At 43.5% G+C, this 25432-nt stretch overlaps 1 protein-coding gene across 1 annotated transcript in view; it reads right to left on the bottom strand.

Annotated features, from left to right (window-relative positions):
• The window catches only part of DNAJC11 (DnaJ heat shock protein family (Hsp40) member C11), a 69195-nt gene extending 49271 nt beyond the window's left edge, over window positions 1–19924 (bottom strand). Inside the window, exon 1 of the mRNA XM_069544784.1 lies at window positions 19716–19924. Coding sequence (XP_069400885.1) covers window positions 19716–19787 — 72 coding nt within the window. The 5' untranslated portion in view covers window positions 19788–19924. The remainder of the gene's footprint in view (window positions 1–19715) is intronic.
• Window positions 19925–25432: the final 5508 nt, after the last annotated feature.

The following is a 25432-nucleotide window of genomic DNA, read 5'->3' as shown; positions in this document are numbered from 1 at the left end:
AACTTTAGGATGTTAAATGTAATCTAAGGAGTTAAATGTGACCACAAAGGAAACAGTTATAGCATATACATGAAAGGATATGAGAGGTGAATTAAAACATTTCACTACAAAAAAATCTGTTTAACACAAAATGCGGGACAAGAGACAAAACAAAACAAAACAAAAAAACAGTGCACAGAAAACAAACAGCAAAACTATTCCTTCTTATAAGTAACTACTTTAAACATCAATAGATTAAATTCTCTAATCAAAGACAAAGACCAGCAGAACAGATAAAAACATGACCACCTGTATACTACCAGTGAGAGACTCAACTGAGATCCAAAACAAATAGGTAGAGAGTTGAAGGATGGAAAGAGACATTCCTTGCAACCACTGTAGTGACCAAGAGAGCAAGGCTATTATTAATACCAGACAATAAAGACATGAAATCAGAAAAGGTTATAAAGACACAAAGAGACATCCAATCAGTGCAGCAAGAAGATAGAATAACTATAAACTTCAGTTTCAGCATCAGTCCTTTCAGTGAATATTCAGAGTTGGTTTTCTTCAGGATTGAAGGTTTGATCTCCCTGCTGTCCAAGGGAGTCTCCTCCAACACCAGTTTGAAGGCATCAATTCTTCAGCAGTCAGCCTTCGTTATGGTCCAACTTTCACATCCATACATGACTACTGGAAAAACCATACTTTGACTATATGGACCTTGATCGGCAAAGTGATGTTCTGCTTTTTAATACGCTATCTAAGTTTGTCAGTTTTCCTTCCAAGGAACAAGTTTCGTTTAATTTCATGACTGCAGTTGGCATTCACAGTAATTTTGGAGCCTGAGAAAATAAAATTTGTCACTGCTTCCACTGTTCCCCCTTCTGCTGCTGCTGCTGCTAAGTCGCTTCAGTTGGGTCCGACTCTGTGCGACCCCATAGATGATAGCCACCAGGCTCCCCCGTCCCCGGGATTCTCCAGGCAATAACACTGGAGTGGGTTGCCATTTCCTTCTCCAATGCATGAAAGTGAAAAGTGAAAGTGAAGTCGCTCAGTCATCTCAGACTCTTAGCGACCCCATGGACTGCAGCCTACCAGGCTCCTCCGTCCATGGGATTTTCCAGGCAAGAGTACTGCAGTGGGGTGCCACTGCCTTCTCCTAAATTATTCCTGCTGCTGCTGCTAAGTCGCTTCAGTCGTGTCCAACTCTGTGTGACCCCACAGACGGCAGCCCATCAGGCTCCACCGTCCCTGGGATTTCCCCCTTCTATTTGCCATGAAATCAGACACCATGATCTTCGTTTGTTGAATGTGGAATTTCAAGTCAGCTTTTTTATTCTCCTTTTACCCTCATCAAGACGCTCTTTAGTTCCTCTTCACTTTCTACCACTAACATACATACTTCTATATGTAAAATAGATAGCTAAAAAGAACCTATTGTAGAGCACAGGGAACTCTATTCAATACTCTGTAATGACCTATATGGGAACAGAATCTAAGAAAAGGGTGAATATGTGTGTATGTATGACTGATCCACTTTGCTGTACAGCAGAAACGGATACAGCATTGTAAACCAACTATGGGCTTCCCTGGTGGCTTAGCGGTGAAGAATCTGCCTGCAATGCAGGAGACTTGCAGCAGATGTGGGTTCCGTCTCTGGGTAAGGAGGAGGAATGTTAACCCACTCCTATATTCTTGCCTGGAAAATCCATTGACAGAGGAGCCTGGCAGGCTACGCTCCGTGGGGTTGCAAAGGAGTCAGACACAACTCAACAACAAACAACAAAAACAACTATACTCTAATAAAAATAAATTTAAAAAATAAAAGGAAAAAATGAGAGAAAAAGAAAAGCTACAATCAAAAATGGCAGAAGGAAATCATAAAGATTAGAGCAGAGATAAATGAAATAAAGGACAGATATGCAACAGAAATAAAATGAAAGTTGGTTATTCAGAAAGATTACAAAAACCAACAAACCTTTGGCTAGACTGAAGGCAAAAAAGAGAGAAGACTCCAATGACTATGAAATGAAAGTGGAGCTATTACTATTCATTCTATAGAAATAGAAAATAGTTCATAAAAGAGCACTATGAATAACTGTGCACCAAAAAAATATGAAAACAGATGAAATAGACAAATTACTAGAAATACAAACCCAACCAAGATCAAATCATGATGAAGGAGAAAATCTGCATGGACCCATAACTAATAAAGAGATTTAAAGTGAAAGTCGCTCAGTCATATTCATGGAATTCTCCAGGCCAGAATACTGGAGTGGGTAGCCTTTCCCTTCTCCAGGGGATCTTCCCAACAAAGGGACTGAACCCAGATCCCCCACATTGCAGGCAGGTTCTTTACCAGCTGAGCAACAAAGAAAGCCAAGGAGACTGAATTAGTAACCAAAACCTCTTGACAAAGAAGTGCCCTGGACCTGATGGACTCACTGGTGAATTCTTCCAGACATTTAAAGAACTAATAGCAATCTTCAACTATTCCAAAATATTGAAGAGGAGGGGACACTTCCAAACTCATCCTATGAGGCCACTATTACCCTGATGCCAAAGCCAAACAAAGACCCCACAAAAAAGAAAAAAAACCTACAGACCATAATCCTTTATGAACAGTGATGTAAAAATCCTCAACAGTGTACCAGGAGAGTTCAGCAGCATATTAAAAGGATAAACATTACAAGCAAGCAGGATTAATTCTTAGAATGAAATGACAGTTCCATGTATGAAAACTGATCAACACAATACACCATATTCAAACAAACCCCATACGATCATCTCAATAGATGCAGAAAAAGCACTGACAAAACTCAATACCCTCTCGTGATAAAAACACTCAGCAAACTAGCAACAGAAGGAAACTAAAAGAAACCAAAAGCCATAAAGAGGCTTTTACAAATTGAGGAAGAAAACTCAAAGCTAACATCATATTCAATGATGAAAGACTGAAAGTGTTTCCCCTGAGTTCAGGAACAAGGGAAAAATGTCTGTTCTTACCACTTCTATTCAACACAGTATTACTGTAGGTCCTAGCCAGAGCAATTAGGTAAGAAAAAGAAATAAAAACTATCCAAATTGGAAAGGAAGAAGTAAAATTATCTGTTTACAGATGATATAATCATATATAGAAAACTCTATAAAAATTCCACATACACAAAAACCTTGTTAGAACTAACAAATGAGTTCAGCAAAATCGCAAGTTACAAAGCCAACACATAAAAATTAGCTGCATTTCTATACATGAACAATAAACCACCTGAAAGTTCAGTTCAGTTCAGTCGCTCAGTCTTGTCCGACTCTTTGCGACCCCATGAATTGCAGTACACCAGGACTCCCAGTTCATCACCATCTCCTGGAGTTCACTCAGACTCACATCCATAGAGTCCGTGATGCCATCCAGCCATCTCATCCTCGGTCGTCCCTTTCTCCTACTGCCCCCAATCCCTCCCAGCATCAAAGTCTTTTCCAATGAGTTAACTCTTCTCATGAGGTGGCCAAAGTACTGGAGTTTCAGCTTCAGCTTCATTCCCTCCAAAGAAATCCCAGGGTTGATCTCCTTCAGAATGGACTGGTTGGATCTCCTTGCAGTCCAAGGGACTCTCAAGAGTCTTCTCCAACACCACAGTTCAAAAGCATCAATTCTTCAGTGCTCAGCCTTCTTCACAGTCCAACTCTCACATCCATACATGACCACTGGAAAAACCATAGCCTTGACTAGACGGACCTTAGTCGGCAAAGTAATGTCTCTGCTTTTGAATGTGCTATCTAGGTTGGTCATAACTTTTCTTCCAAGGAGTAAGCGTCTTTTAATTTCATGGCTGCAGTCACCATCTGCAGTGATTCTGGAGCCCCAAAAAATAAAGTCTGACACTGTTTCCACTGTTTCCCCATCTATTTCCCATGAAGTGATGGGACCGGATGCCATGACCTTCGTTTTCTGAATGTTGAACTTTAAGCCAACTTTTTCACTCTCCTCTTTTACTTTCATCAAGAGGCTTTTTAGCTCCTCTTCACTTTCTGCCATAAGGGTGGGTGTCATCTGCATATCTGAGGCTATTGATATTTCTCCCAGCAATCTTGATTCCAGCTTTTGTTTCTTCCAGTCCAGTGTTTCTCATGATGTACTCTGCATAGAAGTTAAATAAGCAAGGTGACAATATACAGCCTTGACGTACTCCTTTTCCTATATGGAACCAGTCTGTTGTTCCATGTCCAGTTCTAACTGTTGCTTCCTGACCTGCATACAGATTTCTCAAGAGGCAGGTCAGGTGGTCTGGTATTCCCATCTCTTTCAGAATTTTCCACAGTTTATTGTGATCCACAAAGTCAAAGGCCTTGGCATAGTCAATAAAGCAGAAATAGATGCTTTTTCTGGAACTCTCTTGCTTTTTCCATGATCCAGCAGATGTTGGCAATTTGATCTCTGGTTCCTCTGCCTTTTCTAAAACCAGCTTGAACATCAGGGAGTTCACGGTTCACGTATTGCTGAAGCCTGGCTTGGAGAATTTTGAGCATTACTTTACTAGCACGTGAGATGAGTGCAATTGTGCGGTAGTTTGAGCATTCTTTGTCGTTGCGTTTCTTTGGGATTGGAATGAAAACTGACCTTTTCCAGTCCTGTAGTCACTGCTGAGTTTTCCAAATTTGTTGGCATATTGAGTGCAGCACTTTCACAGCATCATCTTTCAGGATTTGAAATAGCTCAACTGGAATTCCATCACCTCCACCAGCTTTGTTCGTAGTGATGCTTTCTAAGGCCCACTTGACTTCACATTCCAGGATGTCTGGCTCTAGATAGTGATCACATCATCATGATTATCTGGGTCGTGAAGATCTTTTTTGTACAGTTCTTCCGTGTATTCTTGCCACCTCTTCTTAATATCTTCTGCTTCTGTTAGGTCCATACCATTTCTGTCCTTTATTGAGCCTATCTTTGCATGAAATGTTCCCTTGGTATCTCTAATTTTCTTGAAGAGATCTCTCTTCAACGAATGTCTTTCCTATTCATTGTTTTCCTCTATTTCTTTTCATTGATCGCTGAAGAAAGCTTTCTTATCCCTTCTTGCTATTCTTTGGAACTCTGCATTCAGATGCTTATATCTTTCCTTTTCTCCTTTGCTTTTCGCTTCTCTTCTCTTCACAGCTATTTGTAAGTCCTCCCCAGACAGCCATTTTGCTTTTTTGCATTTCTTTTCCATGGGGATGGTCTTGATCCCTGTCTCCTGTACAATGTCACGACCCTCATTCCATAGTTCATCAGGCACTCTATCTATCAGATCTAGGCCCTTAAATCTACTTCTCACTTCCACTGTATAATCATAAGGGATTTGATTTAGGTCATACCTGAATGGTCTAGCGGTTTTCCCTACTTTCTTCAATTTCAGTCTGAATTTGGTAACAAGGAGTTCATGATCTGAGCCACAGTCAGCTCCTGGTCTTGTTTTTGTAGAAAACAGGTCCATTTACAATAGCATAAAAAACAAACAAACAAAACTTAGACATATAGACCAACAGAATAGAACAGAGAGCACAGAAGTAAACCCTCAAGCAATCAAATTATTTTTGACAAGTGTGCCAACACTACTCAACCGGGAAGGGGTAGGCTTGTCAACAAATGGTACCAGGATAACCGAATATCCACATGAAAATAGTGAAGACCATTACCTAACACCATATACAAAAATTAATGCAACTGGTTTTTGTATGTTGACTTTGTATCCTACAATTTTGGCTAATCCACTCAAACTTGATTAAAGATTTAAACATTAGAGCTGAAACTTTAAAACTCTTAGAAGAAAACAGACCAAAAGCTTCAAGACATTGGATTTGGTGACAACTTCTCAGATGTAACATCAAAGATACAGGCAACAAAAGAACGCAAAGAGAGATAAATTGGACTTCATCAAAATTATGAACTTTTGTGAATCAAAGAATACTATCAAGAAAGTAGAAAAACAATCTGAAGAATGGGAGAAAATAATTGTAGATAGTATATATGATGAGAGATTAATAACTAGCATATATAAAGAATTCCTAAAACTCAACAAAAACCATCTGATTCAAGTATGACAAAGGACTTAGTACATCAAAGAAGATATATTAATGGCGAAAAGCATACGAAAAGATGCTCAATATCACTAACCACTAGGGAAAAATAAGTCAAAGCCACAATGAGACATCACTCCAACCCATTAGGCTGGCTACTATTCAAAACAAAACAAAAACAGGAAAAAAATAAGTGTTGGCAAAGATGCAGAGAAACTAGAACCCATGTGCACTGCTGGGGGAATGTAAAATGGTAGAGCTTTTATGGGAAATAGTATGGCTGTTCCTCAAAAAAATTAAAAACAGATTTACCATACAATCCAGAAATTCCACTTCTGGGTAAATACCCAAAAGAACCGAAAGCAGGGTTTTGAACAGATATTTGTACACTTATTTTCAGAGCAGCATTATTCACAACAACTAAAACATGGAGTGCAGCCATGAAATTAAAAGACGCTTACTTCTTGGAAGAAAAGTTATGACCAACCTAGACAGCATATTCAAAAGCAGAGACATTACTTTGCCGACTAAATTCCGTCTAGTCAAGGCTATGGTTTTTCCAGTAGTCATGTATAGATGTGAGAGTTGGACTGTGAAGAAGGCTGAACGCCGAAGAATTGATGCTTTTGAACTGTGGTGTTGGAGAAGACTCTTGAGAGTCCCTTGGACTGCAAGAAGGTCCAGTCAGTCCACTCTGAAGGAGATCAGCCCTAGGATTTCTTTGGAAGGAATGATGCTAAAGGTGAAGCTCCAGTACTTTGGCCACCTCATGTGAACAGCTGACTCATTGGAAAAGACTTTGATGCTGGGAGGGATTGGGGGCAGAAGGGGACGACAGAGGATGAGATGGCTGGATGGCACCACTGACTCGATGGACGTGAGTCTGAGTGAACTCCAGGAGTTGGTGATGGACAGGGAGGCCTGGTGTGCTGTGATTCATGGGGTTGCAAAGAGTTGGACACGACTGAGCGACTGAACTGAACTGAACTGAAAACATGGAAGCAGCCCAATGCTCATCAACAGATAAATCAATAAGCAAAATGTGGCATATAAAGACAATGGATGTTATTCAGTCTTAAAAAGGCAGGAAATCCTGACATGTGCTGTAATAAGGATGAACCTTGAGAACATTGTGCTACGTGAAATAAATGAGTCACAGAAAGAGAAATATTGTACACGTTTACTTATGTAAGGTACCTAGAAGTAGTCAAAATCATAGACATACAGTAGAACGGTGGCAGCCAGGGGCTGGTGGAAGGGGCAGTAAGCAGTCACTGTTTAATAGGGATAGAGTTTGAGTTCTGCAAAATGAAGAGTGTATGAGATGTAAATGGTGGCAGGTGCATAACAGTATGTAACCATTTAACACTGCAGAACTGTATACTTAAAAATGACTAAGAAAAAATTTGCACAAAATTTTATGTGTATCTTACAAGTTAAACAGTTAGAAACACTCCAATCCTTTGCAACCTGGTTTGGAAACTTTTAGGACCCTTTTTAACCTATGATTTCCCTTAGTATGGGGTTCTTTTACTCCCCAGTCCACTATGCTAGTTATCTGACTGGCCCTTTTTACTTGTACTTTCACATCTTTTGAGAAAATTTTCTCATATTAATTGTTTAATAATGCTTTCCCCTTCATTTTACTTTAGTTAGTACCTAAAAAATTTGGTCTTCTAATTTTTAAAATTTACTTTTGTGGATATTTCCTCATCTTTAACTTTCAGGTTTTTATTTCTGTTATCTAAGTTCCAAGAACTCCTTCTTTTTTTATGTAGTATTTCTTTTCAATGAATCACCTTATTGTTATTTCTTACATGCAGTGTCTTAACTATCTGAAGGCAATCTAGTTCCCAAACTCCCTGCATTGTCTGCTTCCTTCTAGTTTCTCCTTGCTGTCAGCATGATCTCTCAGAATTCCTCTGGAGGCTTCCCTCAAACATCTGATGCTCTTTGACAGTTGATTTACACTTCATAGTAAGACATTAATAGGCTATTTGGAATCTCTGTATGTGTGAACAGGTCTTGTCATCTGATGAGGTTCTTTCTGAAATGGCTGGAAGGGAACCTAGAAGTTTGATTTGGCAGTCTTTTCTCTTTATAGGCTAGTTCCTTCAGGGAAGAGCCCAGGAATAAGGGGAAAAAAGCCAGAAGCCTCACCATGCAGGGTGCAAACACTTATGTCTCCCTGCCTTTGTTAGGGAGCCACTCTCACCCTCTACTGTCTATGTCTAGGCTCCAGAGCCTTTCTGGCTCAATTTCTCCAGGGAATAATCCTCCTGTCTTCTGGCCGGGTGGGCTAACAGATTTTCATCAGTCAGAGCTGAATACTATCATTAAAAAGGAAAAAAAAAAAAACTTTGCCAATCTGGTAGAGAAAAAGCAAAACAACAAACAAACAAAAAACAGCCTTGTTTTAACCTATATTTGTTAATTTACAAGTGAGGGTGAAAATTTTTCCAATAATTTATTTGCATCTCAGATTTCTTCTACTTGTTTCCTTTGTATTGTTTCCCTATTGGGGTATTCATTCTTTTTCCCCCTTTTAAAGCCAAGAGTTCCTTATATATGTTGGAAATGTGATTTTGTATCAAATATAGACTCCTTTTTAAGTCTTTATATGTGGTTATAATTTTTTAAAGGTTTTAGAGATGTTTCTCATTTTTGTAAAATCAAACCTATCCTTGCTCTCTTTTCTGATTTCTGCTGTGGTATTGTGCTTAGAAAAGTCTCCTGATAACAATTTCATTGTATTTGCTTCCCTTAGATAATTAAGGCACGGAAGACACTGCTCCATTTTCACTTTATTTAATTTCTAGTGATGGAGACCATCTCTGCATTCAAAGTGACAGCACACAGTCAAAGAATATACAGTCACTCTGCTTTTATTTCCTATCTTCAATTAGCAGAGTCAGCTACAGCATGTGGGGACATCAGTATGGCTATCCATTGGACGGGCTACGTCAACGGTTCTTAAGAATGGTGTGGGGCCCCTGGGACTTCCTGAGGCCCTTTCAGGGGGTCGACAGGTCAAAACTATTTTCATAATAATACTCAGGTGTTATCTGCCTTTTCCTCATCCTCTCGTAAGCATTGTTATTCAGTCGCCAAGTCGTATCTGACTTTTTGTGACCCCATGGACTGCAGCACACCAGGTTCCCCTGTCCCTCACCATCTCCCGGAGTTTGCTAAGTTCATCTCCATTGAATCAGTGATGCCATCCAACTGTCTCATCCTCTGTTGCCCCCTTCTCCTTCTCTCTCAATAAGCACAGTGGATTTTCCTGAGGTAACATAAGGTGTGATGATACCACTGTTCTGATGGCTAGTGAAATGGGTACCTGTATACTTTGTTTCCTAGAAGCTTGTAAGGTGGTAGCTTTATGCTATAAACACAAGAGTTTTCAGAGATTACCTCAATTGATTCTCAGGGTCCTATCTTTCGTTCTGCCTGCTAACTCATTATTGTCCAATACATAGTTATTTTGAAATCCATAAGTTTTTCTCATAAACATTGATAGCTCTAACCCACATAAACAAAAGCTCTTTGGGGCCCTCAATAATTTAAGAATGCAAACAGGCCCTGACATTAAAAAGCTTGAGATCTGCTGAGTTGGTGACACTGCAGTGACAAACAACCCCCAGATTCCAAAAGCTTATTTCTCCCTCACACTACATGCCCATCTCAGGCCAGCTAGTTCTCTGCTTGGCAACGCCCTCAGGTCCCAGGTAGACAAAACAGACCCTTTGGAACCACCACCCATCATGGAGGCAGAGGGAAGAGCATAAGACGCCCGCTCACCTGCCCTTTAAGTGCCCCAGCCTGAGCAGCACGTGCATCATTTCCACTCACGCCATTGGCTAGAGCTGGTCATGTGACCACACTCAACCACCAGGGGACGAGGAAGTGCAGCCCCTCCCTAGTTAAGAGCCAATAATGTTTGGTGTACAGCACATCTAACTAGTACAATGATATTTCATTCCATACTTTGAAGACCCAATAGAGTATATAAGCAACAACTTAGTGATACCTCAGACCTTCACTTTAAGAAAAGTAAAGCTGGACTTCCCTGGTGGTCCAGTGGTTAAGAATATGCCTGCCAATGCAGGGGACACAGGTTCAATCCCTGGTCCAGGAAGGTTCCACATGCCTCGGAGTGACTAAGCCTGTGAGCCACAACTACTGAGCCTGTGTATTCTAGAGCCCGTGCTCAACAAGAGAAACCACTGCAATGAGAAGCCTGTACGCCACAACTAGAGAGTAACCTCCTGCTTGTAACAACTAGAGAAAGCCTGCACAGCAACGAAGATCCATAAATAAATAAGTACAAATTTTAAAAAGTAAAGCTACCAGGCTTTTTATTGCTGAAGCCTATAAATTTCAAACTCAAACTTCCAGGCTATATCTATATTACTGTATCTCAGCAACAAAACCTCCACAAACTATGTTCTTTTGGATTGTGGGAAGTCTGCCTAATTACCGCAATTGGAGATTCATGACTGCCCATATGCTCCACGACAATCTGATCGAAATAAACTACATCAGCTAATAAAAGGCTGTAATTTTTTTACGATACTTGGTGCTCACAGAATTTAAAGGAAAAGGCAGATTTCAGAGCTAATTAACAGCAAGACAGCATGGGTACTTAGTGCTGAGCGAGAGCCGCTTCACGAAGAGAAAGGGCGCTAGAGTACGTGGTGTCGTTGAGTAGATACTGGTCACACTAAGAGACTAGGTTGTGTAAAGGTTCCCGCATAGTCTGCAGCTTCAGAAGACCAGAAAACTGCCCTCCACACGGCCCTACCCTCTTCTGCTTCAGCCACTTTCCCTGCTCAGCACAGTCTTCTATTCTCTTTGTTTGCTTATGGGGACATCTTTGGAGGCTCTGGAAATAAGTTCCTGGAAATAAGTTCCTGCACATGGGGGTTCATCCACAAACAATAATAGACCCTGACAATGTATGTGGGGTTTCCCAGGTGGCTCAGTGGTAAAGAACCCGCCTGTCAATGCAGGAGACACAGGAGATGTGGGTTTGATCCCTGAGTCATGAAGATCCCCTGGAGGAGAACATGGCAGCCCACTCCAGTATTCCTGCCTGGAAAAACCCTATGGACAGAGGAGCTTTGAGAGTAAAGTCGAACACAACTGAGTGACGGAACACTGCTAAGCAGGTGGACTCACCCTCAAGTGTGATACAGACCATCCTAGCATTTCAAATACAACAGGATTTCAAGAGAAACTAACCAATGCCTATGGTAAAAATTCAGCTCTGTTTAACTGACAAAAGGAAAAAGAACTGTACAAAAATAAATCTAATCCATTTGAAGCTTTCTACAAATACCATTACTGGTGCTAGTACAAAAGATGACAAATACGTAACCTTTTCTCATCACAATAAAGAAACGTAAGAGAAAGATGATCAATATCTGCTGGATGAAAAAGGACAAGCCCTGCGGGGAAAGGCATTCCTTCCCCTTCTCACACAGCATCCAGTCTTGAACTGAGTCTCCACAGGTCTTGGCTTAAACCGGGGCCCCAGCTATGAATTTGCTGTAATCCTTTGTTCCCTGACTTTAAGCAATTTTTCTAAGGGAAAGTTTAGATTTACCAAACTGAAAATTGTCAAACTGCTTCCAATACATTCCTCTGGGATGACCTGTCACCAAAACTGCAACATGTTCCTCAATACAGGTATCCCACAAAGTAAAATGCACCTGGACAAGGTGAGTATGGCATTAGCAAATATTCTGTCATTTCAAACCACCATGTTAACTGAATGTCAACTCTGCTCTAAGAGATACAGAAGAAGTACATCATTCCTGCCCTCAAAGAGATTATAAACTAAGTGTGTGTGTCCAATCCCTAAAACTCCCCACACATGGATTTAACTAAACAATAATGAAGACATAGGACTTCCCTGATTGTCCAGTGGTTAAGACTTCGCCTTCCAACGCATGAGGTGCAGGTCTGACCTCTGGTCAGGGAGCTAAGATCCCACATGTTTCACCCAAAAACACATTAAAACAGAAACGATATTGTAACAAATTCAATAAAGACTTTAAAAATGGTCCACATAAAAAAAAACAAAACCGAAGTTCAGGGCTGTCAGAATGGAAAGAAAACTTCATGGAGCCAGTAGGGTTGAAATAATGCACAAGGTAGACTGAGTTTGTTTCAGTATTGACAACAGGCTGGGGCATTTCAGGGGAAAAGAGTGCCCTGAGCAAACAGGTGAGGCAGAACACTGACAAACTGGCCTCATTAAGGCAAAGAAGGCAGGAAGTAGGCAAGAAATTAACGCGGACATCCCGCGCCTGCTCATTCACTTGGCAAACATCTGGCAGGTATGTGTCATGTGCCCACACAGTGCTAGGGACCCAGTGGCGAGCCAGGCAACCACGGTGCCTGACCCCACATGGAGCCTGCTTTGCAGTGGAAGAAAACAGAACATCAGCACAAAGTGGGCAGAAAATATAGACAACATCTAGCTTGTAAGGGGCTTTAAAAACAGAGCCAAGAATTTGACCTTTATCCAATAAAAAGTAGGACATGACAAAAGATTTCTGGCTACAGAAACGTGATCAGTACTGTGTGTTAATTTTAACTCCAACAGCTTGACTGAAACTGACAAAAGGTGAAAACAGAGAGACCTGAAGAAAATAGAAATGAGGGAGTCAAAGTATTGAGAAGGGACTCAATACTACTCGGAGAAGAAAAATCAAAGAGCATCTGAGGCTTTTCACTGGGATGCACAGGGGAGCATGAAATTGGGAGGCAGCCGGGCAGAGGCGGCAGGTAATATGGACATGTAATCGTAATGGCCAGAAGGCAGAGGTGCAGTCAGAGCAAAGCTAACAAAGTACCAGCACCAGTATTTCCTCCTTTAACATTCGAATACTCATAAAAGGCCTGGAGACTGGCATCAGAACCCCCATATTTCAGATAAAAACAGTGAATATCTAAAAGGCTAACTAAGTGACGTGTCTGAGATGGAGAAATTTACCTGATTAGGTATCCCTGACCCAAAACCTGGCCAGAAATTAGAACTCGTGTGTAGCCTGGCTCAAACCAAACTTTGGTAGATGGACATTTACAAGAAGGACATTTATTATACTAACCTGTCAAAGGACTCATCCAAATTCTGTGAAGAACTTCTACAAATCAGTGAGAGCACTCTTTATTAACTTTTATGCTCATGATACTAATAAAAATATACTGGCATTTACTTTACATAATAATGTGCCCATTACTATGCTAAGCACTTACATGCATTCTCGATTAATTCTCCCAACAGCACTATGACAGTAAAATTATCCTCTGGATTTTATCGATGAAGATACAGGTTCAGAGAGGTTAAGGAACTTAGCCCAGGTAGCTACAAAGTCAAACTTGGACTAAACTTCAAAGGCTTTGTTCTTTAAGCCACGGACCTCTTCTGAAATTCCATCTTCACCTTTGGCCTTTTCAAACCATCTTCAATACACTCACAGGTGCCTCACACGCCAGGTACAAGGTGAGTGATCCTAGCTGTCCCTCCCTAAAGGCCACCTTTGCTGAGTATGGAGGTCAGACGCACACATTCTATTTCTCATGATTTTGGAAGTCAGCTTCCTGTCACCACTGTATTTAGGACCTTTCATTTTGAGAAGGTGGGCTTCAGAGAGAAAAAATCAAATCATCAGAAAGGCAGGAGGTTGATCAAACAATTCCAAGTTTCTACAATTAGGAATAACCTTAGAAAACTTAGATAGGTTCTCCTTAACACAGAAGGAAAAACACTTAAAATTTACCCCCAAGATGGCATTGTAACTTCAAAAACAGGACAAGGGAATTGGTAAGAACAGGAACTCTAAATACTGGGGGCGGGGAAGGCACGGCCTCTTTTCACCTTTAAGGTTTGTGGGGCTGAGGGGGATCCCATCCACCAGGACAAATCCCTTCCTGACAACAGCACATGAGAGCCGGGCCAAAGGAGCAGAAATTCTGGTTCTTGATTAAAGATCACTCCAAGGGCTCAGGAGAGACTTTCCTACCACCGTACAACTCTGTCTTCATTTCTCTTCCTGGTTATGTCTGTATGTTTACTTGGTGCCTTTGAGACACAAGAGTAAACAAAAAGGCCATCATCTGAGGGCAATGAGCTCAAGTTCCTTCCTGGGTCAAAACTCACAGTTCAGATCCTCTCTTGCATCAAGGGTTCGGCTTCTTTTCCCCTACACGCCTGACCTTATACTGCCTGTGGTCCGTGCCCATCTGCTACATCCTGCCCACTCGATGCCCACATGATTCTTGTAGTTTGATGTCTGTTGACATTTTACTACTGAGGAATGTTCTGCCGCAGCAAACCCGGGTGGGAACACTGTGCACCCACTGCAGGCAGAAGTGGTTCCAAAAGCCCAGGAGCCAAGCAGGCCGCAGCCATCAGACCACAAGAGCTTCTGCAAAGGAATGTGATCCATTCAACTCGGGGCCACGAAAGCAGTAACATTCCCAGTGGTCTTTTTTTTTTTTTTGGAGGGTGCCCCCTTTTAAACATTTCTGCTATTTTGTCTTCTCATCTCTGTTAGCTGTCTTAAATCCTCTCTTTGAACATGGTAGGGTGTAAATAAAATACACGAGTGAAATTAAAATGAAAGTAAACACTAAAATTCTGTAGCCAAGCAAAACATGTGGCTTGTGTGTCCCTTAGTTTCCTCTCCATTGTTTTACAGAACTCACAGCAAACAGAAAAGCTTTCAACTGAATTCCCTTTAAGAAAAAAACGAAAGGAAAAAGAGAGGTAGTTTGGTCAATAATGTAGAACTAGAGCATTAACATTTCAAGACCCAATTGTTTGAAATGCCCAAAGCAGAAAGGTAGTAACTAGCTTAAGGTTCATTAAAGAAAACAATTTCAAAATTCAGCCTCGTGGTGTTTGCTAATCACAGTACGAGGTGACACTAGAACTTGAGGGGTACCCTAACGGCCCCCTCCTCACCCTCAGGAAGACGCCTAAGAGCTCCACCAGTCACCGTCCTGACCACCGGTGCTGTCATCCTGTCGCCGGAGCAGAACCTCTGCCAGGCCCTTCAAAGATGACTGCTCACAACAACTTGATCTGTGGGTCCCACTCTGCTTCTAACCCAGACGCCATCTCTTTAGATCACCCCCTGGCTCTGCACCCCACTCCCAAGCTTAGCCCAGCTGCTGGGGACCACTCGTCCCGCCACCCAAGTCAAATGCATGACCCTGCGGGAAGAGTTCAGATAACTGTCCTCTGAAGAGAAAAAACTTAGTAATTTGAACAGAAAGAAGAAAGCTTTGGGAATTTAGAACCTAGCGGTAGCATAAAATTTTAAGTTATGCTTGGCACCATGTTTTTTTTTTTTTATTACTACAACAGTAAACTGAGCCTGGATGAGACAGACCCAAGCCTTCTATGTACATGTATGTCTTTTTAAAACAAGCAAAACCTCATGTTTATAAAAATCCAGGAAGGAGCAACAATAAACATTATTAATCAAATACCTACTTATGCGTCAGGTACTTTATACATAGCCTCCCGCTCCAATATACAACATCCTGGCTCAGACCAAGTACTTCATATTAATACATTTTTATCTGTTAACCTGTATTTCAAGAAAAGCTCCCTAAAAAACAGAGAGCAAAAAGATTCAACTACTAGCTGCCTAGAGGCACATACCTCCTGGGGGTAAAACTGGGATTCGAACAGAGGATGGTTTGGCTGCCTATCAGTAAAGGAGACTCTGAGGTTGAATGACGTGTTCAAGGTTACCCTTGGGGGCCTGAGAGGCCTGAGAACCCTGCTCTTAAGGACTATGCTCCTCTTCACTGACAGGCAGCCTTAGGAATGTGACCACTGGGCTAAGTCAGGTTTCTGGACAACCAAGGCTCTCTCTACTTGCTCAGCACAAGCGGGTTCACTGGTGTGACTATCAGACTTTGAACCTAAGACAGCAAATAGAAAACTCATTAAAGGAAACCTTCGTAGACTTACCTTCACATCCCTCATTAAGACTAATCACCTGCCCATCAGGTTAGATAAGTACCTTAGGGCTTTAGGTACCTATGTGTGCCCTGGCTTACCACCCTTTTACATTCAATTTCTGCAGATGGCCCTGCCACCCTGGTTGGGGGTTGGGTGACTGTCCCCCAAGGTCAATCTTGGCTGTGACGGGTAGACCTTCCTCTTTTGCTCTAGCCTTTTCGTCTGCAGTCCAAACTCAGATTTTTCAGCCCCAACTCTGTGACTGTAACCGGCAGCCAGAGTAACCCAGACAACCAAAAACTGTGGAGAGGATGAGATGCCCTATACCAGGGAAGGAATGAACATGCAGGGACTTTGGGAAAACTTTCTATTTAGGTGATGATTTTTGCACTTCTAGTTTCATGGCTATTTGTTGGAAGGATGAAGATCCCAGAACACTGACCTCCATATGTGGGCTACAAGAAAAGACATTTCTACTTGAGTTTATTTTTTATTTAATGACTGTTTCTTTTTTTTTTTTTTTACAAAAGTATCTACAACTTGAAAAGGTGACTGGCTTCTTTAAGGCTAAAACTGATTGGGACCAGAGATCTTACAACAGGTTATAAACATTTCTGACTGTTATGTGTAAAAATGAAACTCTTTCAACTACAACAGTGGTTAAAGTAGGAGTTAAACTCAATTATTTAGGAATAAATTAGGTTTAAAATGTGTCAATTATAATGTCAATAAAAAGCATGTACATCAAGAAAATTTCACTAATTCTTCAGGAATCCTTTCTCCAAATAAATTTTGGAAAATCATCTCAGAAATCTCAGGTCAGAGTTTGGGCCCCTGCTGGTGCATCTGGCTATGTAAACCAGAGATGCCAATCCAGTTTCAATATGCCTAGTTAATGATAAATTATTCCCTCCCCTCAATGTGTGGCAAGCAGATAACTGCTCTACTCTGCAGATAGACAATGTAGGAACACTAGAGAAAGGGAATTATTAAAGATCATCGAAGCTTTATCTAGCTGCCTGCTTCACTCTCTGGGATACAATTTAAAGAGGGGACATTTTAAAGTTTAAAACATGGCAAGGGAGATTCTTAAGCAGATTTCTGATATTTCTGTATTACTCCATTTGTTATCATCATGTATCAAGCTTATACAGTTAAAACTTTATTAATTAGAGTTCCCTGGTTTGGGTTCAGCTTGCTTCCATCTGAGATTCTTGGCAGAAAGTCATGAACCTCCTGAACATGAGACTTCTGAAAGTGCTCTGGGGTGCTGGTGGGAAGAGGACCTTGCCTCCTAGTTACACTTCAATGCCATCAAGCTGTAGACCTGAAACATCAACGGGGTTATTACCTTCTTTTGACCACATATGTAAGATAAAGATTACTTCTATTTTCTTCTCTAATTCTTCAGCTAAATCATGGTCTTTCAACTTCAGGATGATTTCTAATTTCACAAAAAAATCTTAGTTAAAATCAAGTCCAGAGATCACTTTCTGAGCTTCTTTTCTAATGGAACCCTGGAAAATCACACCGCAGAGGATGGTGTTCTATACTGAGTTTGTTAGCAGCAGCAACACTAAATGACTTAAGCCAGAGGACTTGTTTCACAGGACTTTCACCTACAGCCAGAAATGTGGGAGGTGCCTTCACTGTTCTGGAGAAGCGAAATTTTTAAAGAAATACTTCTGTGACTTTCACCCATCAGTCTAATAACAACGACAAGTCCCAACATTCTGGCAATTTCAAGGTATACCTCTGACAAATGTTTACCTAGGACTTCAGCCAAGCTTACTACTCTAGACCTTTTGATCATGTGCAGCCACCTAAGATTCCAGGGGCTTTCCAGGTGGCACTAGTGGTAAAGAACCACCTGCCAATGCAGATGTAGGAGAGGTGGGTTTGATCTCTGGGTGGGGAAGAGCCCCTGGAGGAGGGTATGGCAACCTACTCCAGTATTCTTGCCTGGAGAATCCCATGGATAGAGGAGTCTGGCGGGCTATGGCTCACAGGGTTGCAAAGGGTTGGACACGACTGAAGTGACTTGGCATGCAAGATTCAGTGAACAGGTATTAGTATCTTTCCCCAGGCGAACTATAAATGAGTGGTAAGAAAGGCTGATTTCAGAAAAGCTGGTTTCATTTACCACTTTACTTCTGAGAACTGGAGAAAAAGAATAACGACCAGACAGCTCCATTCAAAGGGAAAGAAATAGAGGCCAAAGAAGCCTCACCAATGACTCCTTCCAAGAATCTCTAGGTGGCCCTACTGCAGCCTAACAAGATCTGAAATTCACCAAAATATTTCACTGGATGTTTCCACAGTAAATAGTGACTAACACATTTAAGGAATTTCCATGTGGAGTGTCCAAAGAGTCCAGCAGCTCTGGAGTCTGAGGAGTGGTAAGCTAGGCAGTACAGCACAGAGATCAAGAACTGGGGCTTCAGAGTCAGACTGCCCAGGGCTGAATCTAGGCTCTTGCAATTTCTAGTGGTGAGGCTTTGGGCAAGTTACTTAATCTCTCTATGCTTCCTGTTTCCTCAGGGATCAATCAAGAACTCTCTGAATACCTACCTTAAAGGCTAATACTGTAATTAAGTGTAATAACATAAAGCAAAGTGTCCATTCAGCACTGTGGCCCTGCACAAAGTGAGCACTCACAGAACATTAGCTATTATTAACATCACGAAGACCTGAGCTCACTGACATAACAGCCTGACCAGTTTTGCCAAGGACAGCCAAACGAGGCTAGTTCTGATCACTGGAAAATCTGAGCCAGAATCAGAGATCCTATGGCAGGGGTGGGAAGACCCTACCTAGCAGTTTAGAGAGAGTTCACTTCATGAATATGACCTGACCTTGGAAGCCTCTCTGCCCTTCACGCTGACCTCAAATGTACTTGTCAACAAGAAAGGAAATTTAATTGGGCCCTCACTATGTCCAAGACACCATGTGAGGCTCTCTAGTGTTATCTTTCAATCGGTGAGGAAACGAGGGATAAGCACTTGGCGTCTGGAAACGCGGATGCAAGTGGCGGCGTTAACTCTTCCTCGCTTATTCCTGAGTTTATTCCTAACCTGGGCCTCCGAATGGAGGCTATTTGTCCAGGAGACTCTTTCTTCAATTTCTGGAAGCCGCTCAGGAAGGAGGAGGACACAGGACATGTGCCTCTGAGCCTGGACTCACTTCAGAGGCGGGATGTCCCCGTGGAAGACTTGGGGACCGGAGAGACCCCTGGGGAGGTTCTCTGGTGACTTTGACCTTGGCGCCTGGGACTCCGTTTCCCATCCTGCCGGCGGCGGGACGATGACACAGCCCCTCGGCCTAGGCGGGTGTGTGAGCCGAGAGTGACAACTGGCCCTGGAGAACTTGGATTACCCACTCCACCTTCACCTCGGGACCCTGTTTCCCTCTGGGGGAGCGGGGCCCTCTGGCTTTGCCGGGACACAGTGCACGCGGCGCACCGGCCGCGGAGAGCTGGGGGAGAGGCCAGATAGGATACCCCCGGCGCAAGGGTCAGGGCGGTGGGGACAGTCTGGCCGGCCAGCGATCGCGCACGTCAGCCGGGGTCACGCGGCCTCCCCGCCAGGGTCCGGCCGCCCGAGGAGGGAACGGGGCGGTCGCTGCCAGCCTGGCCCCGCCTGAACGACCCGGCCCGGCCTCGGTCCGGACGGCGGCCCGCCGCAGGCCTCACCTCCCTGCGCACGTTCAGCAACGAGTAATAGTCTTCATTGTCCAGCTCCTCCTCGCTCAAGGCCGTCGCCATCTTCGCAACCTTTCACCCCGCCAAACCGGCAAGGCCGTGCACAAGAGGGACCGACGGTCCGCGGCCCAGATAGCGCGGGCGGGCGCAGCTGCCCCACAGCGGCCCCTGGCGCTCTGGAGTCGCGCCGCCTCCGCGTAGCCCGGAAGGAGCGCGCCTGCGCTCTGCGCCCCGGCGCGGCCGAGGGCGGGCCCAGTCCCTCCACGTGTTGTCCCGGGACCTAAAGCCGAGCCCGGGCACCCTGGGGCTGTGCCTTGGCTAGAAACAGCGAGTTTGCGGTCACTCCCGGGGGTCGTCACATCTGGACGCCGAGGAGACAGACCTTTGCTACACCCTCTGTCTCCCCCGCCGGCATCCAGTGCGGGGCACATCCGAATCCCAAATATAGCCTCACCTGGGCTACATGGCCAGCTCCCCACCTCCACTCTCACCCCGGTACCCCTCCGACGGGAGGTTACTGGAGGCCCCACATACTGATTTGTCTTTGCACAGGAAGCTTCCAGAATGGCATGTGTTCCTCCAGTGGTCTTTCACTTTTCTCTTGGCAACCCTGCCCAGGAGACAGGCCCCCTCATTTTCATTTATTATTGTCGTATATTTGGGGCATCGGGCAATTTTTCTGCTGCTTAAATGACGAGGCTATAGCCATTGTGAAAGTGAAAGTCGCTCAGTCGTGTCCGACTCTCTGCCACCGGGGGGACTATATAGTCCATGGAATTCTCCAGGCCAGAATGCCGGAGCGGGTAACCTTTCCCTTCTCCAGGGGATCTTGCCAACCCAGGGGTCGAACCCAGGTCCCCCTCATAGCCATTGGGTTTCCACTATAATTGTTTCTGGCAGGCGTATATATCTACCGACCCCACCCTGGAGCTGTTCTCTTGTAAATTTCTACCTTATGATTTAGCATTGGAGTCGAACTGATTTCCACCTTGTGCCTGTGGCATGGTGCGTTGTTGAAGATGCCTCTTCAATCATTTAAATAATTTAAATGTCTTATAAATGATCCAGTTATCAAGAGAAAGTGGACAAGAGTGCCCATGGTCTTGTCACCTGTTTGGTTCATGCCGACTTGTACCAATTCTTCCCTAATTCTCAATAATGTTTGCTCCCTAACTAACCATTGATTTAGAATCATCCTTGCTGCCCTTCCTAAGCCAGTCTCCTGGGAAGCCCCAAACACCTGTCTGTGGATTTGAGAAATTGATTTCTTTCTCTTCTAATTTTTGACCATATGCGCATCATCTGGGCTTGTGTACAGTCCCTTGCAAGTTGCCCAGCCCTCTTAAGGCTCTCTTGGCATGAGTCACTTAGGTGTGCTGAGACCGGTTATTCTGGAGTGTTGAGTCAGTCTGGAACAAACTGTTAGCCTGAGCTGTAAATTAAGACCTATTTCTTTAGCTGTGTGAGGTTTCCTCACAATAGCTTTCTTTCACACACACTCATATTCCATCAGCTAGTCCAGAAATTTTTTTGTTATGATCTTTCCTTTTTTCTCCGTTGCAGAGCAGTGATTAGGGCTAAACTGCACGCTGACATTTGCTGCTTTTTAAGAATGTCTTATCGAGAGGCTGGGGGGAAAACTAGAATGTTGTGATATTCCTTTTTTTCCTCCCGTTTGTAGACATTAATTGGGCTATAATGCTCAGTTGGGTAGAGGAGCTCTTTGCCATCTTTCCTCTGCTTTGGAAAACACTGCCTCTAGGAATTACAGAAACGGAACACAGCATATGTCTCAGAACGCCCAGGTCAGTGTTGCTATGATTGAGAATGACCTGATTTTTATCACCACTCAAACAAAATAAATAGTGACTCAGGGATGCTCTGTGCTTTTGTCCTCTCTTGGGTCCATGGTATTTTGTGTTACTTGGTTACTTGGAAAGTGATAGTGACAAATAAGAAATAAACGTAGATACACTACAGGCTCAAGAATATATTGACTTTGGAGATTGGCTCTCTTGTTCCTCTCCTCCAAAAACCGTAATCTCTGATGGGCAAAATAATGAAAACTGAAAGATGTACAAATTTATAAGTTAACACACACATCCAACAAACTACTCATGCCAGAACAAGTGACAGAACTCAGTCACATTAACTCACTGCCTTTCACTTTAGTTTTCCTTTGATTGGGTAAAGTCACAAAGCAATTTGTCACTTAGTTGCAAAGCGTAATATGTCAATACTTATGTGATATAGTCATAACTATATAACTATGTATGTGTATTATTATATATGTATATAAAATTGAAATGGGGGAAGAGGAGAGGGCATAACCTTTATTTTTTAATTTTTTAAAAGTCTTTCTTGAATTTGTTAGAATATTGCTTCTGTTTGTTTTATGTTTGGTTTCCTGGCTCCAAGGCATGTGGGATCTTAGTGCCCCCGTCAGAGATTGAACCCTCAACCCCTGAATTGGAAGGTGAAATCTTAACCACTGAACCACCAGGGCAGGTCACACAACCTTTAAAAGAATGATTGCTGTTGGGGATATACCAAGATCTGGTCAGAACTGATTATATCCAAGATGGTGGAAGAGTCACCCTGCAGTGGAACTTGAGCCTCATTCTATGCTCATTGTAATTCATTAGCTAAGTGACACACCCACAGGTGCCCATGACAGATGGAACAGTGTGGGTTGCTTGGTTGTGTCAGACTTTTTGTGATCCCGTGCACTGTAGCTCACCAGGCTCCCCTGTCCATGGACTTTTCCAGTTGAGAATACTAGAGTGGGTAGCCATTCCCTTCTGTAGAGGATCTTCCTGACCCAGGTGGTGGCTCAATTCCTGGAAATCCCTGCCCCTTCCCCCAAATAGTTGGAATAATCCTCCCACTCATCAGTGACTAAGTCGTGTCTGACTCTGTGCAACCCCCTTTGTAGCCTGCCAGGCTCCTCTGTCCTTGGGATTCTCCAGGTAAGAACACTGGAGTGAGTTGCTGTGCCCTCCCCAGGGATCTTCCTGACCCAGGAATTAAACCACATCCACCTGCATTGGCAGGTGGATTCTTTACCACTGAGCCACCTGGGAAGCCAGCCTATTAGAAACTAACTACTGCATATTTTGGGGTCTCCCACCTTCCGAGAGTGGCCCATGCTCTGACTGTAGAGTGTGTTTCTCCCAGGGTCACTCTTGCCTTTTGAGACAGACTGCATTCTGTCTCTGGAACATATCTCTCTCTAGATAAATCCACTTCTTACCTATCACGTCGCCTCTTGTTGAATTCCTTCTGCATGGAGACATAAAGAGCCTGAGCTTCATTAAGTCCTTACAGCAGGTACGTGATTTTAATAAAAAGACAGTGGGTTCAAGTTCCAAATCTGAGTTTTGGCTGGATTCAAATCCCAACCTGAGTTGTGAGTTTTCATGACTGTTGCTGTGTTCTCTCATCTTAACTCTAACCACAAGGATACTTACCTCTACCATCATCATCTTCAGAGTGACCCCAGATCCTCTGGCTTCTCTGAGCCATCCATGAAGTTGCCTTTATTTAAAGACTGGACCCCAGGCCTTGCATCTAGCATGTAGGATTAGGATTGTGAGGTTAAATATAGGATGCTCATTAAATCTGAATTTCAGGTAAACAATGAATACTTGTCAGTGGTATTGCACTGACCATACACATATACTAAACAAATTGCGACCCTGAGGACTGTAGCCTGCCAGGTTCCTCTGTCCATGGGATTTTCCTGGCAAGAACACTGAAGTGGTTTGCCATACCCTCCTCCAGGGAATCTTTCTGACCCAGGGATTGAACCCATGACTCCTGAGTCTCCTGCAGTACAGGCGGATTTTTACTGTTGAGCCACCAGGAAAGGCTGTATACTAAACACAATTTATTGTTTATCTGAAATTCACATTTCACTTATTCTGGCAACCTCAGCTAGAAACACTACAATCCTTCCCCTTGATGCTAAAAGCTCAACATCCCTGTAAAGTGAAGTCGCTCAGTCGTGTCCAACTCTTCGCGACTCCATGGACTGCAGGCTACCAGGCTCCTCTGCCCATGGAATTTTCCAAGCAAGAGTACTGGAGTGGGTTGCCATTGCCTTCTCCAAGTGTACAGCCTCCCTGTACACTGGGGCCAAATCAAATCTCAGAGTTTTGGATGAAGTGGAAAAGAATAGCTTTATTGCTTTGCCAGGCAAAGAGAGACACAGCAGATTCTTGCTCTGGAAAATGATGTGTCTCAACCCAGGAGAGTTTGGTGAGGAGTTTAGGGGGAGATTGCTAACAAGATCAGGGTGTCTGCAGGGTCTCAGGTGGTGGGTCTCCTAATCTTGATGAGCTTCTCTGGTCCCTTTAATCCTGCCTCCAGCGATTTCTTGGCTGCTCCTCTCCCTATTGGGCTTCCTAGGTGGCACTAGTGATAAAGAACCCGAGTGTCCATGTCGTTGTTCAGTCGCTAAGTAGTGACTCTTTGAGACCCCACAGACTGCAGCACACCAGGCTTCTCTGTCCTTCACCATCTCTCAGAATTTTCTCAGATTCATGTCCATTGAGTTGATGATGCCATCCAGCCATCTCATCCTCTGTCACTGCCTTCTCCTCCTGCCCTCAATCTTTCCCAGCATCAGGGGCTTTTCCAGTGAGTTGGGTCTTCACATCAGGTGGCCAAAATAGGAGGCACAAGAGATATGAGTTCAATTCCTGGGTCAGGAAGATCCCCTGGAGATGGAAATTGTAACCGACTCCAATATTCTTGCCCAGAGAATCCCATGGGCAGAGGAGCCCGGCAGGCTACAGTCCATGGGGTGGCAAAGAGTCAGACATGACTGAATGACTAAGCATGTACGCCTCTCTTGATCAGCAGCTGTTTGAATCTGCCCTTTGGGATTCAAGGAAGGTCATGGGAGCTGGAATCTTGCCTACAAGAAACAGGGGACCTAAAAAGGCCTCCCAGCCCAGGGGCCCCACAGGGCCCCACTTGGTTGCACCCTTTTCCTGAGAGATGCTCTGGAGAGATGAGGTGAACAGCCTGAATCCACACCCCCATCTCTATAATTCAGAAGGAAAAGTCACCTATACTTTTTCGGTTATTCTTTTGTCACTGAGCCTGGATGGGGATATTGTTGCTTGCTTGCCAGCCATTCATAGTCAGCTTTCCGTTTCCCCTCGTGAGCTCTGATAACCTCCTTAAGAGGAGTTAAGGAGGAAAAAAAATCGTTAGCTGGGGAAAAGAAGGGAGAATCTGCAGGCACTCAAGAATTGAATTTTCTTGATGTTATCTTTCCCCTTAGCATTTAAGTGACTTGTCATTTTCCTCTTTAGCCAAGATGATAATTGTAGGAGGGTTGAGTCAGGCAGAGGAAAAGCCATACCTGCTTGAATGAGATAGTGGCTGAGTGGCTGCAGAGCCTGACCCCAGAGGCAGCCTTGGTGGGGGTGGCAGGGGGTGCAGACAGATGGGAGACCTTGGGACTCTGCAGTTTTAGGCCTCACCATCCCATCAAAGTATGCATCTCCAGGAACTTCACTGGTGGTCCAGGGGCTAAGACTCCAGCTTCCACTTCAGGGACCGGGGGTTTGATCCCTGGTCAGGGAACTAGAATCCACATGCCACTAACAAAATGTTTGCATGCTGCAACTAAATATGCTGCATGCTGCAGCTAAGACCAAGCGCAGCCAAATAAGCAGTAACATTTAAAAAATATA

Source organism: Ovis canadensis, chromosome 12 (genome assembly GCF_042477335.2).
Source record: "Ovis canadensis isolate MfBH-ARS-UI-01 breed Bighorn chromosome 12, ARS-UI_OviCan_v2, whole genome shotgun sequence".
Lineage (NCBI taxonomy): Eukaryota > Metazoa > Chordata > Mammalia > Artiodactyla > Bovidae > Ovis > Ovis canadensis.
Note: the sequence above shows the minus strand (reverse complement) of the source record. Positions and strands in the feature narration are given on the sequence as shown.